Source organism: Eriocheir sinensis, chromosome 29 (genome assembly GCF_024679095.1).
Source record: "Eriocheir sinensis breed Jianghai 21 chromosome 29, ASM2467909v1, whole genome shotgun sequence".
Classification (NCBI taxonomy): domain Eukaryota; kingdom Metazoa; phylum Arthropoda; class Malacostraca; order Decapoda; family Varunidae; genus Eriocheir; species Eriocheir sinensis.
This window is the reverse complement of record NC_066537.1, coordinates 15,906,756-15,932,650: the sequence shown is the minus strand read 5'-3', so window position 1 is coordinate 15,932,650 and position 25,895 is coordinate 15,906,756. Positions and strand designations below refer to the sequence as shown.

At 40.7% G+C, this 25,895-nt stretch overlaps 2 protein-coding genes across 11 annotated transcripts; one reads left to right on the top strand and one right to left on the bottom strand.

Annotated features, from left to right (window-relative positions):
• Window positions 1-1,741: 1,741 nt before the first annotated feature.
• LOC127005151 (transmembrane protein 135-like) lies at window positions 1,742-21,396 on the top strand. Of its 9 annotated transcripts, XM_050873780.1 has the most exons (12): window positions 2,681-3,022; window positions 7,885-8,068; window positions 8,412-8,542; window positions 8,697-8,823; window positions 9,188-9,342; window positions 9,710-9,803; window positions 11,045-11,125; window positions 13,214-13,381; window positions 14,142-14,282; window positions 14,465-14,631; window positions 14,942-15,115; window positions 20,784-21,396. In XM_050873780.1, exons 1-11 carry the CDS (start codon window positions 2,973-2,975, stop codon window positions 15,072-15,074), a joined length of 1,431 nt encoding a protein of 476 aa, XP_050729737.1. In that variant the 5' UTR covers window positions 2,681-2,972; the 3' UTR covers window positions 15,075-15,115; window positions 20,784-21,396. The 9 variants fall into 9 exon arrangements, with proteins under 9 accessions (XP_050729741.1, XP_050729742.1, XP_050729737.1 ...); XM_050873784.1 differs by lacking the exons at window positions 2,681-3,022; window positions 20,784-21,396 and adding an exon at window positions 1,742-1,870 and having other exon boundaries at window positions 14,942-20,757; XM_050873779.1 differs by lacking the exon at window positions 20,784-21,396 and having other exon boundaries at window positions 2,685-3,022; window positions 14,942-20,757.
• LOC127005153 (nucleoporin NUP35-like) lies at window positions 21,065-25,895 on the bottom strand. 2 transcript variants are annotated; one of them, XM_050873790.1, is made up of 9 exons: window positions 25,737-25,895; window positions 24,364-24,495; window positions 23,804-23,925; window positions 23,543-23,670; window positions 22,613-22,736; window positions 22,310-22,463; window positions 21,998-22,087; window positions 21,691-21,831; window positions 21,065-21,506 (listed from the first exon to the last, which is right to left on the bottom strand). In XM_050873790.1, the coding sequence occupies exons 2-9, from the start codon at window positions 24,493-24,495 to the stop codon at window positions 21,429-21,431; spliced, it is 969 nt and encodes a 322-aa protein (XP_050729747.1). In that variant the 5' UTR covers window positions 25,737-25,895; the 3' UTR covers window positions 21,065-21,428. The 2 variants fall into 2 exon arrangements, with proteins under 2 accessions (XP_050729747.1, XP_050729746.1); XM_050873789.1 differs by lacking the exon at window positions 25,737-25,895 and adding an exon at window positions 24,985-25,406.

Below are 25,895 nucleotides of genomic sequence, written 5' to 3'. Positions count from 1 at the left end.
CGTATGATAGAAATGGAAATGAGAGTAGGGATGTTAGAGCTCCAAGGGTTGGAGTGAAGACTGAACAGTCTTTGTTGGCATGGCATTTTGCAGATGATAGTGCTGTTGGCAGAAAGTGAGATGCTGCGGATTTGTGGATAAATTTTATGCTGTGTAAGAGGATGAGCAATGTAGCTCAGCAATCATGAGTATGCTCAGTGGAAAGGAGCTATATATATGAGATGCATGTGGTGTGTCAGGAGGGGATGGAAAGCATGTGTGAGAGGTTGGTGAGGGTGTAACGGAGAGCGAACAGTTGAATAGTTGAATGGATGAAGCATGGTGCTCTGAGACTGACTGGACAAGAGAAGAGAATGTGAAGATAACTTTGTAAAGAGAGTATATGAGGGCAGGATTGAGGCAGAGGGTGTCAGGGGGAGACCACCTGTGAAATGGATTAGTAGAATGAGTGTGTATTGGAGAGAAAGTGTGTGTATTACCTCTTATATTCGTGTATTAATCTTAGTTACATGACAGCTAGTCTATCTCCAACAGGTAAGAGATAAGAAACTGTCGGGCCTTCGTGCAGATCGAGAAGCTGATAAGGCAATATAAGCAATAAATTGGGGTTATGGGTAGACCCCCCCTCCTCCAAGTATAATGTAATGGACCTTCAATCGTAGGCTGACCTAAACAAGTCGTTGATCTCCACTGCCTCAGCAACAATGATAATGATAAAGGGATGAATTTTGAAGGCAGCTTGATGGCTATTACTTAGGTGGAAAGGAAGTGCTTTCTCATGTGTGTTCATGCCATGAGTGTGTGTAAAGGTGTTAGTGGACGCCAGCATGGTAAATGAGTGAATGGAGGCAGTAGATCATGCAGCTGCCTTTTCTAAAGCAGGTAAAATATTATGTATGTCAGCTAGGATATGTTTGCCAATCAGTACTTTCCACATAAAAAGATGCTGAAGTATATATAATCAACTTATAGGCTACTTGTTATAATAAGAATTCCAAGCATACCTCATACATGACAATAGTTCATTCTTACACTTTACTCAACTCTATACTTATTTACTCCCCCCTGGATTTGAGTAGTGATAATGGCGCCAGACATGTACGTGTTATAATAAGAATTACAAGCATACCTCATAAAGGATATGTAGTTCATTCTTACAACTCATCTCCACTTTCTACACATATATTTACTTCTCCCTGAATGAGTAGCTAGTGATAATAATTAATGGGTAGGGCATGTAAGCTACGTGTTATTAAAATTCCAAGCGTACCTCATATAGGACAACAGTTCATTATTACACAACTCAACTTTCAAATTTATTTTTCCCCTGATATGAGTGGCTAGGGATAATAATGGGACCAGGGTATATGTTATAATAATTCCAAGCATATACTTCATACATGACAATATAGTTCATTCCTACAACAATTTCTACACATATATATTTGCTTCTCCCCTGATAAGAGTAGCTAGTCACTACCTACATAGTGTTAATAATGGGGTCAGGCGTGTATAGCTCCGTGTTATAATAATTCCAAGCATACCTCGCATAGGACAATAGTTCGAATCATGCATTCTTTTACACTTCGACTCAACTTTCTACACTTATTTACTCTTCCCCGGATATGAGTAATGATAATAGTGGTGACAGTGTATACAAAAGTAGTTTACAAGCACGGACCACCGGGGGGGGGGCAGGTGTGGTGTGCCCGCCGCGCCCACCTGTCCGTCACGTGTGTGTCTGTTTGGGTTCAAGTGGCGCTCTTATCAAGACCCGGAGCGGCTATGCTGTCCCACTAATTCAGACTCTGCTTCCTTGGTAGTTATTCGTGGACGTTGTTATTGATACACCAAGGAGACGCCAGCTTGGGTACGTTTTCTTGACAGCTTTTCTTCCTTCTGACTTTCACTTCTAAATTTCTTCATCTCCCTTCATCTTCTATTTTGTCTTCGTCTTTTACCGTTTACCGTTGATGAGGTTTCAGGCCCTGCTCCGCAGGGCCTGAAACCTCATCAACGGCGCTCTACGAGGGCCGTCAACAATTTCAACGTTAGCCTCAATAATAGTCTTGGTATTAATTTGCTCAACAGACTCCAGTTTTTGAGCAGCCTCATCCCTTGTGTTCTCATTATCAAAGTTCATGATTATGTTACCTCTATTAGTAAATCTTGAATCAGTTATTTGAATACCATTCAATGCCTGGGAGACTTCATCTTTCATGTCTGTTGCCTTCTTTTCCTGTGTAGAAGCTTTTACAACTACCATCCATATCAGACCCTATGACATACCGTTTTTCGCAAATATCTTTCAAACGAAGACTCGGATCAGCATGGTGCTGTGGCACGGATTGTTTCACACACTCCGCTAATTTTTGACACTTGTGCACTGCCAGATGCGGTTAATTATGGCGCTTACTCTTGACTGTGATGGCAAAACCTGCGTGAGCCACTTACACATTCGAGCAGGTGAGGCGTGATGTATTTGTGACGTGTATCCAACACCATCCTCCACCTGGCTTCCCATACTCCCACCCCTTCCTTTCCCTCCCTCCTACCCTCCTCTTTCTCCCCCATACCTCCTTCTCTCTCTCTCTTCCACCTGCGCAGTACACGAGATATGAACCCATGCAAAAAAAACAAAATCGGACTTGCATCGAAAAGAACAGCTCTGAGGGCGTGGTTGCCCCTTTGAGGGCCAAGGCAACAAAGTTTTGCACAGTCACACAAAATCTTCCGGCACTCACTCCCATACACTTTACAATAAGTGCTATGGCCGGACCATCCCACTGTCCGAATCCTCACCGCTCTCCCCTAAGTGAAGAAGATAACAAAGTAAGTATCGGGCATGGTGCTGAGAGACGTCTGATCCACGTCCTGTGGAGGAAGGAGTATTTCATCGCGCTGTCAGCCATTGCCAACATATATGATGTCAGCGTGGGGGCAAAGGAGTCATTGCACTTCGACTCTTCCATATGTTTAACCAAGAGAATATCGAGAACAAATTAAGGATAAGTCTGAAAAGGTAAGTAATGAATCAAAGTTATATTTCGTAGTGGGGGGCTCCCGTGGTAGAGTCTGCCTTGCGCTTCGGCGGGGTGTTGGAGCGTGGGTTCGAGACCTATCAGTTACCATGGGGGTGGAAAAGTGGGCTCTTTCCGACACCCTCAGCCCCGTTGTTGGGCCTCCTCCTTGAAAGAATTGGGCATCTCTCTACCAGCCGTCTGGGGAGTTGCGCGGCATGCACCGCCTTCCTCCAACGAAATGCCGTGTGCATAAAACACCCTACCATACTTAGCATATACTTTCGAGATATCCGCCATTATAGACAAGTCATATGTGTGCATAGCTTCACATCTCATGTACACTGAGAGAGAGTTGTTAAAGATTTACCCCTAGTATCACTTGAGAGAGAGAGCGAAAGGAGGTATGGGGGAGAAGGAGGAGGGTAGGAGGGAGGGGTGGAGGTAGGTGGTGGATATACGTCACGCCTCATCTGTTAAATTAATTTTAGGTATATTCTCCTGCTTAATTCCAGACAAATGAGCACACTTCACATGACACCATTTAGGGCACAAACAGCATCCAATCCATTTCTCGCCTGTGAAATCCCTACAGCCGTAACACAAATCCAACGGGGCCTTGGCTCTGCCAGCCTGTCGACACGGCACTTTCCACACGGCGCAAGACGCGACACATTCGATCACGACCACGACTACTCACTCTTTAGAACACTACTACTACTACTACTGATACTACTAATGTTAACCCTACTATCTACATAATAATAATGATAACAAAAGATAAAGGGCCATATTCTCAAACATTGCGTCCCCCAAACTCACATATTTGACGGTTTTCTTAGGAGTTTTGGGAATTTCCAGGGGTAATTCAATGACTCTGGGGGTAGTTTGGCCCTTCTTCTGCACCATGAACCTATAAACAACACTCATGAGAACCCGAGTGATCTCAAATCTCCTTTATGTGCGAGACGTGGAAGTGTTGATAAAAATTAGGCCCGTCAGAATCAGTATCTCGCGGGCGGCGGGCGAGGGTGGTTAGCATGCAGGGAAGGTGGGAGGCTGGTCACCGTATCTCTGTATGAACCTGACCCGGGAAGGCTGTCACTGCTGGGTGTACCTGGTGAGTGGCGGGGGCAGTGCCAGATGGTGTGGGGGCGGGGTGTTGCGTAAGGCGTAGTGTCGTGGTGGCTCGGGCAGCGGAGGGTGTTCACCTCGGGGAGGGGTGCCAGGCGGGGCGCGAGGCAGACTGCGCTTTAATTCCTGGGCATGGCTCCTGACGGACTGCCTCCTCCGCCCGTCAGATAGTGCATGTTCATGGTTGTCTCGTGTGTCCAGTGGCAGGTTGTCAGCGGCGTCCACCAGACACACGCCCCGTGAGAGTGTTCGTAAGTATGCTGTTTGTAAGTTCAGTTTCTGACTACTTCCCCGTAAAGGTCAAGTTTTTCAAAATGTCAGAAAGCAAAGTTAAAGCAGTCATGATCTAAAAACATGAGTTTCACTGCCACTGCCTCCTTCCTTTTGTACCCGCACCCAGCTTAGGGTCTTGGAAAGGCGGGGATTGGGTGAGGAAACGAAAACAAGTTTTCTGTCAAGACAAATAGAACCTTAACTAAAGAGCAAGGTAAAAAAACTACTCTATCAATTATAGGCCCATTGCCAATGCAACAGCCTTGTCTAGTCATTGAGAAGGCAGTGCTGTACTGCCTAGAGGCCTACCTGTACATGCTGGACTATCAGTTCAGTTACAAAAAAGGGCACAGTACTGAGATGTGTGTGGACATTGAAGAATATCATTGAGTACTACACTTCCAGGGGCTCACCTGTCTACCTTTGCTTCCTTCATGCCAGGAAGGCTTTTGACAGAGTGAACTACTGGAAGCTGTTTAATAAACTGCTTGTAAGGGGAACTCCTGGGTACATTGTCAAGCTCTTAATGTACTGGTACACTACCCAGGAATTTGGTGTAAAATGGGGGGCTTCCACCTCGCTGTCATTTAAGACAGTCAATGGTATTCGCCAGGGGGGGATCCTGTCTCTCTACCTGTACAACGTCTACACATGATCTCACTGCCACTCTGCGTGACACAGGCACAGGCTGCCACTTACATGATAAGTACATCAACTTGCTGAGTTATGCTGATGACATAGTACTGCTGGCACCCACAGTGGAGGCTCTGCAGGACCTTATTGGAATGTATCAGGTGTATGCTGCCATGCACGATATTGTCTACAACACCACCAAGACAGTGTGCATGGTAGTGCTGCCGCTACACTCTAGAGTGGACTACCAGACATCAATATGGCTCAATGGGAGTGCCCTTACGTTTGTGGATAAATTCACATACCTGGGCCATATTATCAACAGGGAAAGGACGGATGATGATTCAAGAATCAGACCACCAAGCTCACAATCATCAGCAACATGCTGCTGAGAAAGTTCTGGAATTATTCAGGAGCCACTGCTACTCTCTCTACTGCAACTCACTGTGGTCACGGTATAGGGCTGCCTCTCTGAACCGTCATAGGGTTTGTCACAATGACATCCTTAAGCAGCTTGTGGACCTTCCTAGACGGACTAGCTTATCCCTTGCCTTTACCGGGCATGGGATGAACTGTCTGGCTGTGCTGTGTCGCCATGCAGCGTACAGTATGAGGAGTAGTGTGGAGCAATCTGGGAACTCCATCATCACCTCCGTCAGACAGAGCTCGGCCTATGTGTGTGGATCTATGCGTCGAGAGTGCGTGGGCCTTCTGTTCATGTAGACCTTGCATAAGCATGCCATGCACACGTTTATATAATTATAAGGTCGATAATTATTTAAGCATAATTGCTTGTCGGTTGATTTAATTCTCTTTCTTGTATTGTTTTTATTTATAAATGCTGCTGGTCGAAATAAAACTACGTATTATTTTTATTGTTATTATTGTTATTATTATTATTATTATTATTATTATTATTATTATTATTATTATTACTAGTATTATTATTATTTTATCATCCCAGTAGGTTCCCAAGCTTGTTGGGGGAAAAGATGGAAGTTTTTGACAGGGAAAATCTAGGTGATGATCATTTCATTTATACTAAAATGTGTTAGGACAACATTTAATGTAAGGTAATGAATTTTAGGTTATTAAGATCAATCATGTCAGAAATACTTTGTTTTATCAGGGAAGTCGAAGGAGGTGGAGCCTCCCTGTAAAGAGGTTACATACTTAAGTATATTCACCTGTCTTTAGTGACATAAGCCATGGTTAACCCATTGTGGGGATGTGCCCCCCTCAACCTTCCTGCCTTCCTAAGGGTCACCAATAAAAAGTTGAAATATTTTTAACTTTCCTACAGAGGACTTTTCCCCTTTGACCACCTGTATCATTACCGTACTTAATCACAACATAGGAGCCTCAATATAATTACAGAATTATACCTACAGCATAACTATATGACTGAACAGGCCACCACAGAGCCTGTGCCTTGTCACATTGCAATCGCATTCTCCTAAAGCTCAAACTGACAAAACCTCACCCTAAACAAATGGGTAGTAACCTATCTGTTAAAATAGTAACCCACATATTATGGGTAAAGCACTTTTACTCCATTGCCACACAAAAAAAGTAACCTATCACCACTAAAATAATTATCTGTCAATGCTAAAATAGTGACATATCTTTCTCTAGTAAGGATAGTAACTTATTTCTGTTAAAATAGTATCTTATTATCATTAAGGATGATAACCTATTGGTGCCAAAATTACTGTTACTGCTAAGGATAACCTTCTGCTGTTAAAATAGTAACCTATTGCCACTCAAATAATACCGCGGCCACTTGGTTAAAATCTCAGAAATTAATGATTAGTAATGAATGTTACACAGCAATCACTATCTCCAAAACAGAACAACCCACCAGCCATCTCTTCAGCAATGGGTTCAGTGACTTTCCAAGCCACTCAAACTCATACAAGTAAAATGTGCATGTAAGATTTTCCTCAATATAAAAAGTTAAAGAATGTGACAGTCTGCACCTCTGTTATGACTGGCCGCTGCAGCTGGTGGGGTCGGGTTACTATCCTAGTTGGTTTAAGTTGCTGATATGATTAGTAATTTAGTGCAGCTATATATTACAATCTAGTATAAGTTAGTTATTTTGGTTGTGGTTTGTCTGTTCTAAAACTGTTTATAACTTACAAACAACTAATTTCCAAAGAAAAATAAGTAAAAATTCATTGAAAACACTCAAAACTTTATTGAGGGCAGGTTTTAGAAGAAAATCATATTGGTGAGCTTTCAGAATCTTGCAGTATTGAGTAGCAGTCACTCATGGTTATATTCATAAACATTAACTTTATAAGATGACAGGTTATCAGGGTCTGTTGACCCGCACATGATGAACAGAAGTTCAGAGATAAGATTTGTACAGTATTATGGGAGATAACAATTACTAATAGAAATGTGATAATCATTATGCACTTGAACAGAGAGCATGTCAATGTCAGATTCTCTCACAGGCCTGTAAGATTTAGAGAAGTAGTTTCTTAAACCCTTTCCTGCTTAAATCTGCTTTTTGGGAACATGAGTCTTGGTAATACTCAAATAATGCAGAGTAATAATGCTGTGACTTTGGTGTTTGATTTTTTTTCCTTGAGCTACTTCCTTTACTGTAATAACAAAGGAATTTCCTTTGCATCTCATTCAAAGTAAAGAATTGAGTGTACAGAATGAGGCTGAGTGGGTATCTTATTGTGCAGTGACTGCTGAATCTTGTGTTTAGTTCCTATGCCATGTATTTGACCCAGTATCATTACAGTGGTGAAAAATGACCTACTCAAAAGGGCAAATGTCTCAGAGGCTATTATTGTCTTCACCACAGGTGCTTTTATAGAGTGGTAAGAACCAGCCAGCAGCAGGACAGGATGGGGAGCTTCAGCAAGATGTTGCCATACAGCTGCTATGAGCTGGGTCACACCTGGAATCACTCGTGTTCTACAGTCTCTTTTGAAATTGGCATAATTGGCTTCATTGAGAGCCTAAAGATATATGGTGTTGTCTACCTGGTGTGTGGCCTCTCCTTCCTCATTGTACTTAAGTATTTGTTTAAGTTGTGACAAATTAGAAAAAAATAGATATAATACCTTTGTGTAAATTTTCTGATAGTGGAAGCAGTTGAAAATAAGATTGTTATAAAAGTACACTCATTTGGCAATGTTTGATGTAAAACTGATCATTCTAGGCATAGTAAGTAGAGGAAAAGAAAAAATATTATTAGATACAATCAATATAACTTTTCAGTGTGTTGGCTAGATTTTCCTTGATATTTCTTAATTTATTACATTTCAAACACATATCAGTGTTTGCATGCCTTATATGTTGGTAATTTACAGCCATTTTCCTCTACAGCTGACTGGTCTTGTAAATGCTCGAAAAATTAGTCTCAAGTTTGGAAGAAAACTTTTGAAAGACTACTTGACGTCTGTCTGCTTCCTGACCGTTAATGCCTTTGGTTATATTGGCTCCTTCTGTGTTGTCAGGTCAGTTTCTTTCCTTTATCCATAATAGGGAGGCCTACTAGGAGAACCCAGAAGGGTATAGAAGGAATATGCATATTATTATTAGTTACTATACATGTCAGAATTTTATGCTCTTCATGAAGTAAACCATTTACCATCATGTTCCCACCCTCAGGCACATTTTGCATCACTTCAATTTCCTGTCAGCCTCCTTCCTGCCCGGGTTCATTGGCAGCCTCATGGCAATCTTTGTGGAGCGGCCAGAGCGGCGAGTGATGCTCTCCATCTACGTTACCAATGTGGTCAGCAGAGCTGTGCTTTTTCCTCAAACTGTACTGGAATGCCTTATAAATATTTATATTGCAACCCTGGCATTGCATCTTTCAGGGAACGGCTATAGTATTTGAGTGGCACTGATAAAGTACTGCACATACTCATGTAAAAGTTTAATAATTTTTACCATTTTTCCTATGTCAAATATAAGGTAATGATTTTTACATTGATACTATATTTTGTCTTGAGGTTAAGTTTATTCCTCAACCAAATACATCACAGTCTTGAGGAGGTCAGGTTTTGCATGAGATCAAATTTTACACAATTACATACGTGGTAAGTGAATGGAGTCCAGGAATATTGACAACTGACTAGTGACTGGTTTGTTCCCAGGCCTCAGAGTGCTTGTGGAACTCTGCCGTGGGCCATGGCTATGCCCGGCCCATTCCTCGGGGTGAGGTACTTGTGTTTGCTGCTGCCATGGCTGTCTTGGGATACTCTTTCCGAGCACAGGCTCCCATCAGTCAACTAATCAACTCTATTTTGCAGTAAGTGTTGTTGATGCTTTACAAGTACACGTAAGTGTGGGTGTGTAATATAACTAAAATGAATGGGGAAAGTTTACAAAGTGGATGAGATGTTCACAGTATACCCGTCAACACCTAAATGCTCTCATTGGCATTTACTTTGCAATTTTATACTTTGTGAGGCAAAATGTCGCCCACAGTTTTATTAAGTATGAGGATGGACCATATCAAGGATTATTTAACAAAACATAATGAAGTTTGAAATTATATGTATCCTTCTCATTGAGTTATTGTTGTAGATTGTTTGCATGTTTCTTTGTGTGATATTCATTATTGTTTACTAGAAGAGCAAAAGGGTGCAGCAACCACTTTTTTATCTCTGGATTAGGCTGTTCCTTGGACAGGAAGAGTCTGGGCTGATGATCACACAACGTCAAGAAAAAGTCCATCACACTATCTCTTCCCCAGAACCTCTGGTGTGGGTAAGTCACACAGTTTGATCACAAGTTGTAAGTCTACATTCTAATGTTTTCTAGAGGTGCCTTTACATTTACTAATAGTTACCAAATCAATCTTTCCAGTCATTTGCATCCCCAAGTTGGACTACACATCTAGTAATGGCCCAGAGAATTGTCTTTTTAGCTTCTCAAGCCTTCTCTACATTAACTTCTGCAACATTTGCAGTCTTTGCCCTAATTACCATTCAATGGAACATCATCTATCCTTCTTTGAACTTCACCTTCTCTTCCTAACTAAAACAGAGTAGAGTTGAAGGCCTTTCACCTCATCTCCTGTCCTCTTTCCCACAGTCTTCTACCTTGTAAATTCTGCTGCAGTGTTGCTTCTCTTTCTATCTTCTATCGATATTTCCATCTGACTGCTCTTTTGGACTTACTAAATGTCATGCCTCCCCTCCTCCCGAAGCTCTGCTGCACATGACTTTCTACTCTTGCTCATTCCTAGGCTATCCAAATCCCTTATATTAAAGTTAATCAGCATCCTCATTCTTTCATCCCTTTGCTGGTAGACTCTGGAACAGCCTTCCTGTGTTTTATTTCCACTTTCCTATGTCTTAAGTTTCAAGAGTGGAGTATTAAAATGCTTTTACAATCAAATCTGACCCTTTATTTTAGCTACTCTGAGGAGCAGCACTAAAATGAGCCTATTTTCTACCTTTTTTTCCACCCTTGAGCTGCCTCCTTTATTGTTAATATATAAAACTATCCTTTTGTCTGGGAACTACAAGCCTTAAATGTATATTATGATTGTGATGCATACTTGAAAACTTTTGTAAATTCTTCTTTGACATATTACGGTCACACTTGCAAACAAACCTTTCATGTGCCTAAAATTCATAACAACAAAAAAGAAAATAAATTGTAGCTTTTAGATCAGACAGATATTCATGCCAGGGTGTAGTAAAATGATGATTTAAGTTCTTTTGCTAGATATCTTACATGAGGTTATAAGCTTGCAGTACATGTAAATCATTTATGGTATTTTTATTGTTTACATATCAATTCAAAATAACTTAATATATTATACATGGAATCTGAATAAATGATCTAGAACATTTGCCAGTTGGATAAAATACACTAATAATACAGATAAATGTGGAATACATTTTGTAAATCCTTTGTTCTGTAATGGATTCATAATGGCTGCTGCTGTTACTGCATATGATATCCATAACCATTTCACCTGAGAGAGGCCTTCATTGCAGCACCAGAAGCTGCTGGCAGCACTCACCGGCAGACACCACACCTGTCCACACCGAGCGGGTTGTCTGCTACACTTCCTTTGGGTGAGTTGCTAGTGGTCATGATGGTCTGTTTGCCAGTGTACCTCACAAGCCATGCTGCACAACACACACACACACACACACACACCATTCCAATTATATCACACATCAAGAATAAAGCTGCTCTCAATAATTGAGCTGAGGTATTGAAACTAGCCATTATCAAACTATAGAGTGTCAATTGATATATTGTTTGAGAATCCTTTATCCAAATTTCCAAAATCCGAAAACCTCCCAAATCTAAAAGATTTTTGAATGCTGACATGACACATCACAAATGGAAAATTCCACAAAACAACCCGTTCTCTTTTCCCATTTTCTTCCTTTTTCCATCATAATAAGACACAGTGGCTATTTATAACGTTTCTAAAACCATATTTACTTTATTACCGCTTTTTACATTTAACCCTTTCCATCCGTGATGCAGACGTCAGCGTCACAGTGTGGAAAGGGTCAAGAGGAAATGGAAGAGGATTAATCCTCTTCTAAACCTCTCAATCCCCCTCTAAATTCCTCTTAATCCTCTTACATTTCCTCTTAAGAGGTTTAGAAGAGGATTAAGAGAAAATGGAAGAGGATTAAGAGGTTTAGAAGAGGACTAACAATTTCCATAAGATGATGCCATTGGACGCCTGTCAGACGCCGACGTCGGCATTGCCGGAGTGAAGGGGTTAAGTGATAAAGGCGTTATGTTTAAATTATAGGTTTTAATTTTTTTTAAGGTAAACTTAAATCATAATCTGGGAACCTATTTTTGTTGTTTGCTTCACATTTACGTTAAGGTAACTGCTTTTCGATGTCATATTATCTACAAACATGCTTAAGGGGGGAGTCCGGTTTGGAGACCCCAAAAATATAAAAAAAATGACTTTGTGAAAAAAATATATTTGGTAGGTATACAATTGAAGATGATAAAAAAACTCATAGTAAACCTGAAAAAGCATCACGATCCATCAATAAACTTTATCAGCCCATATCTCAAAACATAAGTTATTTTTAGCTTGATTTCAATGAAACAAAGACTAAAAGGCAGAGGAATACTTTCTTTTTTTATATTTTTCTGTTTTAATTTTATATTATTATTTTTTTGGTCAAAAAAAGTCAAAAAAAAAACACACAACAACATCATAAAACAAATTCAAAAGCTGAAATGAAAAATCTAACGAAGAAACATTTCATATTATAACGTCTCTAAGTCACAGAAAAATGGGGACAAGAATGGGGTCAATGTCTAATGTTGATGTAAATGATGCAACATAAAAATCAGAGCGATTCATGCATATTGACTCTCCCCTTAAGGGGAAGAAAAAGAAGATATGGAGGATTGAGACAGGAAGAAAGCAAAGAAAAATATGGGGCAGAGGCAGACAGGAATGGAGGAATGAAGGAAAGTTAAGACTGTCTTGCTATATCTGCTGAATGCTTTAGATAGTAAGGAAGGTAAGATAAGAAAAAACAGATGGGATGAGAAGGGCATAGATCGACCCGCCAATCCTCGTCGACAGAGCCAACTTTTGATTGGTGATAGCCGATAAAGTCGATCTGTCGGCTCCCTCTTCATGGGCTGTCACCCGACAAAGGCCCATGGTCCCCCCATGGAGGAACAAATCTAGATCTGGATGGATGAATGGATGAAGAGGAAGTAGGAAGATGAATAAAGAGGAAGGAAGGATAGAGGAGGGAGGTCTGACAGTCCCTGGCGTTGGTGTTGTTGGGAAAATGTATCATACCGCTCACACTTCTCATGCCTCTCAAAGAGTGTATATCTCATCATTTTATAAAGGAATTGGCTTTTCTCACTCCCAAAGTTATATTTCAAGTTGAAAACATTATTTATAAGCATTTATAAATCAAGCAGTTGTCACAGTAACACCTTCACTCGTTACTCATTGTGATTACCGCGTGTTGTGTGCTCTGTGGTGTAAATTTCAGATAAGGGATTCTCAACCTGTAGTCCATTTTAAACTTCATATTTTTTTTATTTTTTATTTTTTTTTATTTTATTTATTTTTTTAGTTTTTAATTGCAACACTTCATACAAATTAGGAAACCTATCCCCTGAAGACTGGGTCATTGTTGTGATGTTGACAGACAGGTGTGCAAGGGTTTGGCCAGGGGTTCCTGCTGCAGCTGTCATTCCGGCTAGTCACCTCCCTCGGCAGAGTATTGAGGGCCCCAAAGAAGCTGGTTCCTCTCCTCACCAGTAAAAATAATATCGAGGCTGGACTCTTCGTGGCGTGGTTTACTTCATTCTTTAAGGTCAGCTTGTTCACAACATTATAATAGTGATGAGACTTGTGTTTGGGCCAATATCTAAGGCCACTTCACACTTAACCCGGTAGCAGCAACGGGCCAAATTTGTGGCTTTACCGTGTAGCAGTGATGGGCCAAATTTGTGCCATGATATAAACCCCCCAAAATAGATGATACATAATCTGATCACAAATGCTTTGATATATATTATGAAATGGTTTGTGTGAGGGGTGATTTTTTCTCATTTTTCTTGCTTAGAGGGACCATTAAGAAACATGATCCCCCACTGCTACTGGGTTAATGTGATGTATGCCAAGTATGCTGCAGATATATACTCAAGATTCACATTGAAAGTGATGCCTAAATGCTTAACCTTTGATTTTCATCCTCATTGCCAAATAGTATCCACACACACATAGCTGAAGGGTCGCCATAATGGGGTCTGGTGGAAAGAGGTCACTTCCTTCACCTCAGGCGAATGCCTTAGTATTCATGCCTGAGGGAAGCTATGGCCAGAAATATTAAGTGTCTTCAAGCTGTTATGGAGTTTTACCTGATGCCACTTGTTGGGTATGTAGCAGTGTAGGTGTTGTGAATGACCCACCAAAAACAACACACAAAATAGGAAGCAATGCTAGTCTCCTGCAGCATAGTTAGCATTACATCTGGTGTGAAATGGCTTCAGGGGTGGGCTGAGGACTATGTAAAGATGAGATGCTGTGTTCGTGGCTTCCTTGTAACACCACTAATTATGCTGCACATGCAGGGGACGTGCTGCGCTGGGCGGTGGTGGCACGGTCAGGATCAGGCTGGACATGGGGCTGTAGCGGGGGCACTTGCTGGCCTCTCCATGTACTTCTACTCAGCTCCTTCACTTGCACTATACACCATGTGGAAGGTGGTGGAGGTAAGCTATTAAGTGGAAAATTATTGGCCTTTCTCCTTATCAGAACAAATTTCTTGTAATAATATTGGGGCAGCCTTTCTGTATACATGGGTTAGATGTGATAGATGATAATTTGATGGTTGTTTTTTCATGAAGGAGCTCATTTAAGCATGTCACATACAGCTGACTTTTTCTTCCCCTAGAGTTTGTATGCAAAAGGCTGCAAGTACGGCTACCTGCCACGCATCCCTGGCTCAGTGGAACTTCTCTACGCCATCTCCACTGGATACCTCTTCCATGTATCAACTACAGAATTACATCACATGAAGCCCTCATACTGGAGGTTCTTGGCTAGACTCACATGGAATAGGTAAGGACTTATTTGCAAGGGGAGAAATCTCTTGCCTCCACCCACAACAAATTCAATATTGTCTCTATGTACCTTTCTCTAGCTATTATTTGTTTATCTTCTTGACAGTTACCAATTTACTGGCTTAGGAATCTTACTTTGAGGGAGCTTACGTGAGATTGATGACCAAGCTCTCAAGATTTTAATGAGGGGGGGAGATAAACTTCGGCAATGAGGAGCAAACCTGCCAATTTGTAGAAAAATAATTTTATAAGGATGACTCCATGAATTTGTTTTCATGATAGATAGTTAGAGAGACCTTCATTTTCAGGCTCTATGAATACAACCGTCACCTTCTGGCTCCCTTTGGCATGGATAGTGGAAGGTTCACCCCCAACTTTTGGCCAGACTATGATCCAAACCGCATCAGTGAGGCTGTGAAGAGGCTCAGGCCGGCCCTCTAGCAGTGCAGCACTGTGTAGCGCAGTAGCAGAAAGGCTTCCAGGTGATAATCTTGACAGAGTGAGGATTTTTCTAAATCTAATATTAGGATCATCTATTTCGAATAACTCAATGTTTGATTTTATTTTATTTTTTTTTTTATTTATTTATTTATTATTTTTTTGGAAAATTAATGAACCAGTTTAAAACTAACAAGTTACCAAAGATCAACACTTGAGACTGGTCAATTTGCCTTCCACACCATAGGGGAAACGGGCTCTTCTGTGATAGTGACTTCAGAGTTAGTGTTTTCTTGTTCAGTGGAAGACTAGATTATTTGTTTTTTATAAAAATAAAAAATAAAAGATTTTTTATGGTTAGTGTATATATATGGATTTTTTATTTTAAAGTCTTTTGATATAAGAAAACTTATTTGGAGTGTAAGAATACTTAATATTAATTATTATTGTTCCCAGAAAACCCTGTATCCACTTTCTGGTGCATCAAAAAAAATAGAGCAATTTTTAACCCGTGGGATGCTACCCTGCCTTATTGGGCAGATGGTCAGGTGCTAGCCACCCCAAATCAGCGGACGTGTTTTAGCCAAAGGGAATTGAGATTAAGTGGCCCAAGAATCTGAGTTCAAATCTTGGTCAAAGCAGCTGGTCCTCAGTATTTGCTTTCTGTCAATCCATCCTTGACTGGTAAGTTATGTGGAGCAGCTCTGTGCTCCACAATTGTTTTTGAATAGTGTGCTGCAAGGTTGAAGGTCAAAGAGTAGCAGTGGAAGCTTCTCTGATGTGTTTTGGCCATCTTTACCTCTGAGTCTATAAATGGGTTGGGCTCGATGGCACAGTGGATATGATGCTTGGCTTGCAACTGATAGGTTGTGAGTTCAGTTCCAGCTCACAGCTGCTTTTCAATGAGAGAGGTAGTGCTCTCTTGTAACCCTGGAAGAGCTATGTGGTCTTAGCTGGCTAGCTCTTTAATCATGTGATTGATCCACACAGGGATTTATGTCATGTGGATCATGATACAGAGGTAAAGAGTGTTCACAACAATGCTCAGTTTGTCTCCTCTATTGATACTTCACGATTCTTGCAGACAGATTTGGCTTTACTGAATGCCAAAGAAGTTCCATCAAAAGAAGAGAGAGCAGATATGATAGCCATGAGTGCTGAGTCGTGCATCCCATCATGCATCTTCTATCCTAAAGTGGAGATTGTTTAAACTTTACAGGGTGTTGTCTCAGAATCATTGGTGCATTAGAAATTCATAACAATTATCTGCATTTGAATTTTGAAAGTTAAGATTAGGCAGTTTTAAAGAAAAGCGGTAATAAGATAATTAAAAATACACATCATATTCTGAAAAAAAATTGAGATTTTTTATTTTTTTATATTATTTTTTTGGCTTAATTAACAAAGCAATGAATGAAGCTTCAAGGTGGTTCAGCCTCACACTGGTATTGCGGATATTTTATCTCATTTCATTCCTTTAGAAAATTATAAACAGTTATTGCTACTTTGGTGAAGTGAAAGAGTTAACTTTGACCTGAAGTGGTATCTTCCACTTGCTGACAATAACTGATATGTTTCATTGTTAATAGAGTTATAACTGTTAGCAGTCATGTTCCAGAGAAATCTTATACTGCCAATGGTGAAGACTGTTGAAATAAACCCAGCTAATGAATAAGTCCAGCTTTTGTTGACTTGTAATTATTGTTGGGTCTTGTATTATAGTGTTATATTTGCTGCTGCCAAGATAACCTTAGAACTTAGTTTTTTACCTTTTAGGAAAAAATGTGTAAATTTATCTGTAGGTAACTTTTATTTTTTTATTTTTTTATTAACCCGTAAACTGCGCCAGACATCTCAAGATGCTATGAGTTAGACTGCGCCAGGCATCTTAAGATGACACATGTTCCAAGGTGGATATTTATATTTCCCGCGATGCCAAAGTATATACCAATGAACCTCGTGTGGCAACATCATCCCTCTTTCGCACCATGTAGTCACCATCATCATATTAGTTGCTCTTTAGCAGCCATGGGGAGTAGAATTATGTCTTCTACTGATGCCAACCAGTCTCATATAGCTCCTGCGGTCATGACCGAGGGGGAGGCATGGGAGGGGGTAAAAAGAAAGTATTGGTAAAGAGAAAGATTGTAGTAGACAAATTTGAAAGAGATATTGATTCAGATTGCATTCAACCATCAGATTCTGCTGGTCTGAGGAAGCATGGCAAGCATGAGCATGCTTCAGGCACTCAAGGTCACAGACACGCTGCCTCTCCAACAGTGTGGAAAGTTACTAGCTAGCCTAGTCACTCACTGACACCATCATCACTGTCTGATGATTCAGAGTGGCAGAAAGATGAGGAAAATGACAGTGGGGGTATAAGAGAAGACTCAGCTAATGAACTGAGTGAGGGAGGGGTGTCAGCTGGTGTGGGAGAGGAGGGGGAGGCAGAGGGAGAACAGGAGCCTCAGAAACGCGAGACAACGCGTACTTCATTCATCTGGTCTGATGGATCAGATTTTGTGCCAGACATTCATAACTTTGACAGAAATATTGCTGGTGTGACTAATGACTGGCCTCTTGATAATGATGCGCAAGAGGTTGATTATCGAAATTGACAATGTGATGTTTCCTGTGATATATTTTGTTTATTGTAACTGGAATGAATAATTAGTGGCAAGAGAATGTTCAGACGTGACTGTGCCATGTGTCATCTTCCCTCTGCCACCATCCTATCTACCCCGTCACTACCAGCGCTCTCAAGGTCGCCTCATATCCACAACCTTTATCCCGCCATCATTGCCACATTAAGTGAATTATTATTACTTTTTTTGCACTATTTGGTGCTCAACATGTCTCTCTTGGGTGTTGTAATACTAAAAATTGTTTTCCACCAGGTTATTGTTTTGCCATTTATTGCGCACCCAGGAGCTATTCCCGAATCTTAATTGCGCAGTTTATGGGTTAAGATATACGTAGGAAGATTTGATGCTACTTAAATTTAATTTTGTTAGGAAGTAAAGAAAAAATATTCTCTACACAGGTTATAAAAAGTACTTACTCATTCTCCACAGAGAAGATACAAACTGTTGTCATGCACAATGAGGTTGTCAAGGCTGTTTTGCCCACCTTGGCTATACGACTTACTAAACACTGAACACTACCATAGGACCATTCAGTCTCATTTATGGTTGTCAGTGAATGAACAATGGTGCTCAATCTTCACCCTGTGGGAATGTTCATTACCATCACAATTGTCATCATGAAGTCATAAGTATTATTTAATTATTTTACTATGTATATTTATTTTACATGTGCCTTAAGTCTTAAAATATGCAGGTTTCACTTGATTGTTGACCGTACTTATTCAACTACTGTCTCAGGAACTTTTGAAATGCTAGGTGACAAAAATGACAGGGCCTGAGCTTGCACAGGATTGAGAAATGCTTGCACATGCATGAAATAATGAAACTGCAGGAATATGCTCTGCCATTCCCAGTGAGATATTCAAACTTTTTTTTTTCATCAAGGGATACTTGAAGGCAATGAAAAAAGTGATACTGTGTATTGCTCCTACAAATAGGATAGAAGCTGGGAGGTGTCTCGATTCACTCATCTTGAGAGTTCAAGTCATAAGCAGGAGGAAATACAGATGAAGGAAGGCTGTTCCAGAGTTTACCAGCAAAAGAAATAAAAGAATGAAGATGCTTGTTAACTCTTACTTTAGGATTCTGGACAGGATAGGATGAACTAGAGTAGAATGTCTTGTGCAGCTAGACTGCAGAAAGGGTGGAGGCACGCAGTCAGTAGTTAGAAGAGTGGCATAAAAATGTAAATAGAAGATAGAAAAGAAAGGAACATGGCAGCAGAATTTGAGACTGAAAACATTCAGTAAGAGGGGAGCTGATGAGACAAAAAACCTTTGATTCTTTTTATCCAAAAGAGCTGTGTGAGTGTACTTATGCTCTCCCTGCTCTTCCTGTTGCACTTTGTGTACTAACAATTATATGACGAACGACACTCGTGAAGCATATTCCTGCAATTCCAATAAGTGTTTTTCAGGAGGGCACTATTTTTTGTGGGGTCCCTGACATAAAAAGCTCCAATGATATACTTTACATAGTCAAATGAGACCAATGAGATTTAAGTTTTGATAGATTGCCATTTTAGGATACTGCCACTATTTCCTCATTTTAAGAAATAATAATTTTGCCATTCCTACACAGCTTATCAATCTGTCAATATATTTAGTACAATTACAAGAAGCAAATGTGAGCATCAATGGTCCTGTGTCCTGGACAAGGTTTGACTGTTTATTTACTACCTGCTGCAGACTGGTGTACTACTTTTGAAATATTAGAATCATTACGATTACTCTGCCACCATTTTTCTGCAAAATCCCCAACTCGAGAGCTGTCAAATGGCATGTTTTGCAGGGTCGTCTCAGCCTAAGTTAAGAATAAATGTGCTTACACACACAGGCACACAAAGTAATGAAACTGTAGGAATGTGCTCTGCTTGCTTTGCTTACTCGGCAACTTCACTTTTCTTAATTTCTTTTTTACTTGTTACTTTAGATGATAGAGGTAGATGTGTGCATCTATCCAGAGAATGCAAGAACTTCATCACTATATAAGAGAAAATCACTCTTCAGAGTTACCCATGACATGTGAAAGTGTATACCCTGCCAAACACCATCAGTAGTGGGCTGGTGAATAATTTTACTAGTCTGAAAATGTAGCTTAACATGTAATTTGCTTTTGGAAGGTCTCTGAAATGGATGGTGGTAATGGAAGGAAATGCTCATTTGTTGTATATGTGTACATCAGTCATGTATTTGCTAGAATTTTATTCCCATTCTCTTTGTTTGCTTGCTCTCCATTTGTTGTGATGTGTTAAAGGTGTTGCAAGGGTTTTATGCTTTCATTTATATTATGAGAGGCCCCAGCAAGTCATGTGATTGTTATGTTGCTACTGGTGGTTCAGCTGTTGTATTAAGAAAAAGCATGAAATAGTAATTAGTGTATAAGTAAAAGAAGTAAAATGTGATGAGATGGGAATGAGCTGCAGCAAATGTAAGATTTGTGTTGTCCTACTAGAGGATGCTGTTACATTTATTTTCTAATAGAACTAAAAGCATTCAGCTCAACCTTGTTGCCACATATAGGCAGGGAGTAAGCCCCATTGACTGAATGAAAAAATGGTGAGCTTGAATGTTGCCTTTAGTGTGAAAAATATAACTCTAATTAACGTCTTATGGGCTATCTATATATATTATGTATATCATTCAGAACTGGCAGCAAACTGAACCATCCATTTAATAGTCAGTTAATGCTTGAGAAACATGAAAAATTATAGTTTCATAAATGTGAGTGGATTTTGAGATAATCCCACTCAGGGACAACCAGTGGAACCAGCAGGATGATCACACTACTTGTCAGGTGCACTTTCATTAGCTCCAGCACATTAATGCTTTCTATTATATAGTTCCTCCCTCCTTTTTTCAATTAGTTCCTTCTTGTACATTTGGTGAGATTTGTTGAGACAAGGGTTCCAGGGAAACCTCAAGAGTTTGTCTCAGATTTAAGAAGAGTACTTGGGGAAACATGTCACTACCATACCTTTGTATTGTCATCTGACAGATTATATATTTTATATTATATTATTAAATAAAATAATGTGCAATGGTTATGTTTAATCTGAATCCCACAGGTTGAGGCCAGCAGTTCCAGGTGCTTTGATGCTGCCTTGACAAGATATAAGCAAGTGTTCAGCTTGTAAACTTTTCATAATGATCTTTAATTTCCTATAAAGCAAGACGGAAGGGCCACACTCAGGGATACAACAGTAATGCCTTTATGCTGATGTACAGGGAAAATTCTCTCCCTTGTAGACTAACACTATTTTCACTTCTAAGTAGTTTCTGTTTGGGGCAAATAGATTGGGGTGCATCAGAGTCCTTACAATCCTTGGTGTTGATAATGTAAATAGTATTGTAGTAAAACTTTTATTGTAACAATCAACAGTTAAAAGACATGTTTAAAACATGACAGCTAAGACACTAATACTTGAAAAAAGAAAAGTTAGCATTCAGTTTTTGTATACATTTTGATCTCTTTCATTCCCAAGCATTCTGGGGTGTAAATTGATGAATACATGAGCTTTTCATTACTTGCATACTGAGTCTTACACAAGAGGACCATATAATCTTATTACATAACCCATATCAGCAAAAATGCTGTCTAGTCCAACTTGTGTGCTTGCATAGCATGCAGTGTCAATGTTACCATTGCTTTTCATACAATTCATTCAATTAAAAAAATAAGACCAACATCACAGTCTACTAATCATGATTTCCTATATGCCTAATATGTGTTGCATGGCTCTGGACACTAAACTGTCATTCTTCTTGGGAGTGTTGACTTTAGGTATCACCTGAAACCAAAACCAGTTTAAGTAAACTTATCAAATAAGAAAGATAATTGCTAAATGACCAAGTAATATGCATTATTTATTATTTATCTCTAGAGGCAACATGTAGGATATGAAGTCAGTAATTTGTATATCACAGAATATGCAACATCTTATTGTGTTAAGCAAGCTACAGGTATTGTGTTACCTCATGCTCTGCATGGACAGTCTGGTAAGCTTGTGTGAGTGGCCGGATGCTGGACTTGGGGGTGCCGGAGAGGCTTGTGTTGGCAGGAGACATGATGCTACTCAGATTGGTGGAAAGATTCTCCTTGTCACCAGTCACCATCTGCAAAGTTTCATTATTTTTATTTACTAAGGGAAAGATGCAAAAAAAGGATTGTCAAGTAAAAAAAAAAAGTAAAAATGAGAGGGAAATACAGAGAGCAAATAATGGCCTATGTGATAGATAGTAAATTGTTCATGGGGAAAATGTTTGTTAGTGCTGAACTTACTTTGTCAGTGCAAGCCACCACGCCAATCATAATGTTGCCACTGAACACCTTGCCATTCTTACTCAAAGCCTTCCTGGCCTGGAGTTTGGTCTGGAACATTATGAACAACAGCAAAGTGAGTGAAATAAAGGTAATGGGTGTTTGCTTTCACAGGTTACGACTAACAATCACTTGAGTACAGACAAGTAGTTATGGCACAGTAATCTAGCTAACAAATCACCTGTTTATATATGAGATGCTATTTGAGCTGACAATGATGATGAGTCTTTTAGGTTAGATTTGTAAAATGTCAAGTCAACTCCCACAACACACCATATACTTAAGATGCATCCAGTTCCCTGAGCCTGGGTTGTGGTGCTCAGTGATGGTGCCAAGCTGGGTGAACTGTGTCAAGATGTACGATGCGGCTGCTGGTGGGAACCCAAACACTGTGACCCATGTGTCCTCCAGTATGTCTCCTGCTGTCCTGTCCACAAGATGAGAGAAAATTATGCCTCTTATTCCTGTCTCATAATTCTATTGGCCCATATTTACAGAAATAGGTTACCAGATACTTCTACTCTCATTCATATCTCTCTTCTGTGAAAGTGTCTGCATCAGTATAGCTGGACTTACATTTGGTGAGAGTCTTGGGTGAGGAAGCCAGAGGGATCCCTAGAAGGAGTGAAGGCTTGGGTGTTGAAGGTTGGGGTGGACATCATGGGAGAAGTGGGAGTGCTGAATCCACCAATTGGCATACCTAATGGGAGGAATGAGGGAAAGAAGTTGAGGCAATGCATGAAAGTTGATGGGACATGTTATGATAATCCCTCATAAACAGAATGGCTTTGTATAATAAGACCCTGAGTGCTATTCCAAAAATAAGTTGTTGCATAAACAAATGAAGACTAAAAAGGAACTGAGCAGGCAGGGAAGCAGGCTAAGAGTACAGCAAATAGTTAGAGGGATCTGGAAGGGAATTGCAGTAAGCCTTCTGTAGGGGTTAAGAGTGTATTAGGTTGACAATTAAAGAGCTGGATGGGCTAGAGGTGGTACAGAAATGGGTGGGAAAGCTGACAAATATGTAGCTGTGAAGGCAGTTGGGGAAGTAGGACGAGGGGGGCACAGGATTTTGTATGTACAAGGGAGGTGCAGATGAGACATGAGGGTGCAAGTTATCCCAGGTATTTGAGCGAGGGAAGTGGTAGAGTAGCAGTAACAACATAGGAGATAGGAACAGAGGTTACAGAAAAATGTAAAAAGGGTGATGGAATAGGAACCAGGACAATAGAAGGTGACACATAATTTTTTGAGGATGCCTGGGAGATGTGTGCTGTGTAAGCTGAACTGTGGTAAATGTCCCTCTCCTGCACAACCATTTTCACCCCTGGTCTGTAACCTGAGGGAGAGACCCATTACAAAGGCTATAGTCAGTAACAGCAAGTAGCGGGCTTTTTTTTATTATTGTTTTCTTTTTTTGTGTGTGCCCTTGAGCTGCCTCCTTTGTTGTAAAAAAAAAAAAAAAAAAAAAAAAAAAAAAAAAAAAAAAAAAAAATAAGACCTTACTTAGCAAGCGCTGATCAACATAGGGGCTGCCAAGACGGGATGGGATGGGTGACTGGGGAAGGGTTGGTGGTCCACGCACACCTGTTAGTCCCTGCGTAGGCGGCCCCCCTGGCTTGTCTGGCCCCAGTCTGAAAAAAGCAACAAATGAATAGTAACTACATCTTAATTACTTTTGCTTTTCAATTTTTGTTTTGTTTATATATATTTACAGATGAACAAATATAACAAGAAATTCATGTCTGCATGGCATGGAGCACTTACTTGGAAGAGAAGAAGGCATCTTTCGCAGGCTGAGGAGAGCCAGGGGAGGGCATGGAGGGGGAGGAAAACTGTCGTGTGGTCTTGTTTGGGCTGGTCCCTCCACCACCTCCAAGGCGCCCACTCTGACAGGTAGCAATAATAATAATAAGTCACAAAACATAGTCCTTCACATGTTTTGAGTTTTACTGAAAATGAGTGAATGATTTTAGTATGGTGCATGTTAACTGTTTGATGTGTACACTTTAAACTAAGATTTTCTTAATTATTGATCCTTTTGAGGGGCAAGATTCAAAGGCAACTTGCCTGACTAGAATAAGTGCCCCAAATTAATGACTTTAGCAGACTGACGGTTGCCTACAAACTATGGAGGAATGACAATCCATACATGAAATAGTAGAACTCTCCACTAAGGACAAAATCAAGTGTAATGGGTCTTAATATGGCCTAGATTTTTTCACTTTAATTTTCTGGGCTCGTTTCCTTATAACCAGGCACAATTTTTCCTTTTAACCTTTAGTTACTTGTTTGCCTCTATATGATGAAATGCATAAATTACTAACTGAAGCAGGTGATGTGATGTCCCCCATGAGGTAGGAAGGCAGGAAGGTGCTGCCACTGGTGCTGGTGGGAGGAGGATGGGTGGCCGCTGCCACTGGGGATCCCACTGGGCTGCCGAGGGTCATGGGCTCCATCTGTAGGGTGGGACACAGGGTAACAGAATGCTAGTTGGTCATGAATGGCATCAGGTGCTGCATACTGAATGATTGGCTGGATGACTGAATCACTTGGTAACTAATTGAGTGAAATTGCTATTAAATGACTGTCTGACTGACTAACAGGTTCTTTGTTGCTTCTACAAGGAATGAATTCAGCTTCTTCAAACCATTTAGTTTCATTTTATCAAACACACACACAAAAATATCATGACAGTAGTATACCTGCCACCCTCCGTCCACAGTGACAACAACCAATGGCCCAGCACGAAGCGTATCATGTACTATTTTTTTTATAAACCATTTAATCTGACCTGACCTAACAACTAAATCTACTGTGATGTAACCTGCCAAGTGCTATGCTGACACACTGCAATAAATTTGGCCTTCCACCACCAAAACCACTGTTCCCTACAGGGATTAATCGAGCTGACGACCACCACAAAATAGCTCGCATTCATTACCTACCTTATGAAACATCACTAGGTCTTCATATATTTTTTCTACAAACGTCTGGTTAGCGACGGTACGCTTGGTTAGCGATGGTACGCTTGGCTAGCGATGGTATGCTTGGTTAGCGATTAACCCATGCATGTGAGACCAGGTCCACCACGCGTAGTTATTATTTTTTTTGAACACGCAGCCCAACGGCTGCCGTGCTGAGGGCCGGGTATAGCCCGGGCCTGTTCAGCCTGAGTCCCGGATGACCTTGAGTCATGGCTCGGGGCTGTTTTGGGGTGGTAAGCGATGGTATGCTTGGTTAGCGATTAGCCCACGCATGTGAGAGTATATGGTAGGGATTTTCCTTACTTTCGAGAACAGGGAATTTTCCCAAATTTAGGGATTTTTCTAGGGATATTTTGGAAGCCCATTTTTCAGTGATTTTGGCTTCTCCCCCCAACAACCCCGGTTCCCCACAGTTCCCCAGGCTTGTCTTGGGGGGTAGGGGGGGCTGGGGTGGTGGAGGGGGAGAAGTAGTTGTTCCCTAGTTTTACCCTGTTTTGTCTGCTTAATATCTATTACTAACTTGATTATGTTTAACGTTCACTGCCACCTGGCGAATATTTTTGGCAGATCTTTGCACTCAGCGGGGAGAAAATTTAAATGGACAGGATCAAAACACCCCACCCGTTTGGCCACTCGTTTGACCCGCACAATTTGCTGCTTCCCTCCACTGTGTGGCCTCCTGGGCTTACTCATCCACTAGACCGATATCCTACCTTGCCTTCAGATCAGGTTAGGCCTACACACGCAGCAGAAGAGGGCAGTCTAGGGCCGTAAAATTTGAATCTGTGGCCGCGCGTGTGACTGTTTGGGTCGTCTGCTGGTGCCTCGGTCTGGGTCACGGGTGCTGGGTGCTGTGGGCAGTCCTCCAGTTG

Excerpts from the sequence above, each read along its gene's own strand:
- LOC127005153 (XM_050873789.1), bottom strand. Across the intron at positions 22,737-23,542 it reads TGTTGATCAGCGCTTGCTAA|GTATGCCAATTGGTGGATTC; the intron begins GTAAGGTCTTAT and ends TCCTCCCATTAG. Across the intron at positions 21,832-21,997 it reads TGGTGGCTTGCACTGACAAA|ATGGTGACTGGTGACAAGGA; the intron begins GTAAGTTCAGCA and ends GAAACTTTGCAG.
- LOC127005151 (XM_050873780.1), top strand. The coding sequence starts at position 2,973 with ATGTTTAACCAAGAGAATATCGAGAACAAATTAAGGATAAGTCTGAAA. Across the intron at positions 8,069-8,411 it reads TATATGGTGTTGTCTACCTG|CTGACTGGTCTTGTAAATGC; the intron begins GTGTGTGGCCTC and ends TTTCCTCTACAG. Across the intron at positions 14,283-14,464 it reads CCATGTGGAAGGTGGTGGAG|AGTTTGTATGCAAAAGGCTG; the intron begins GTAAGCTATTAA and ends TTCTTCCCCTAG.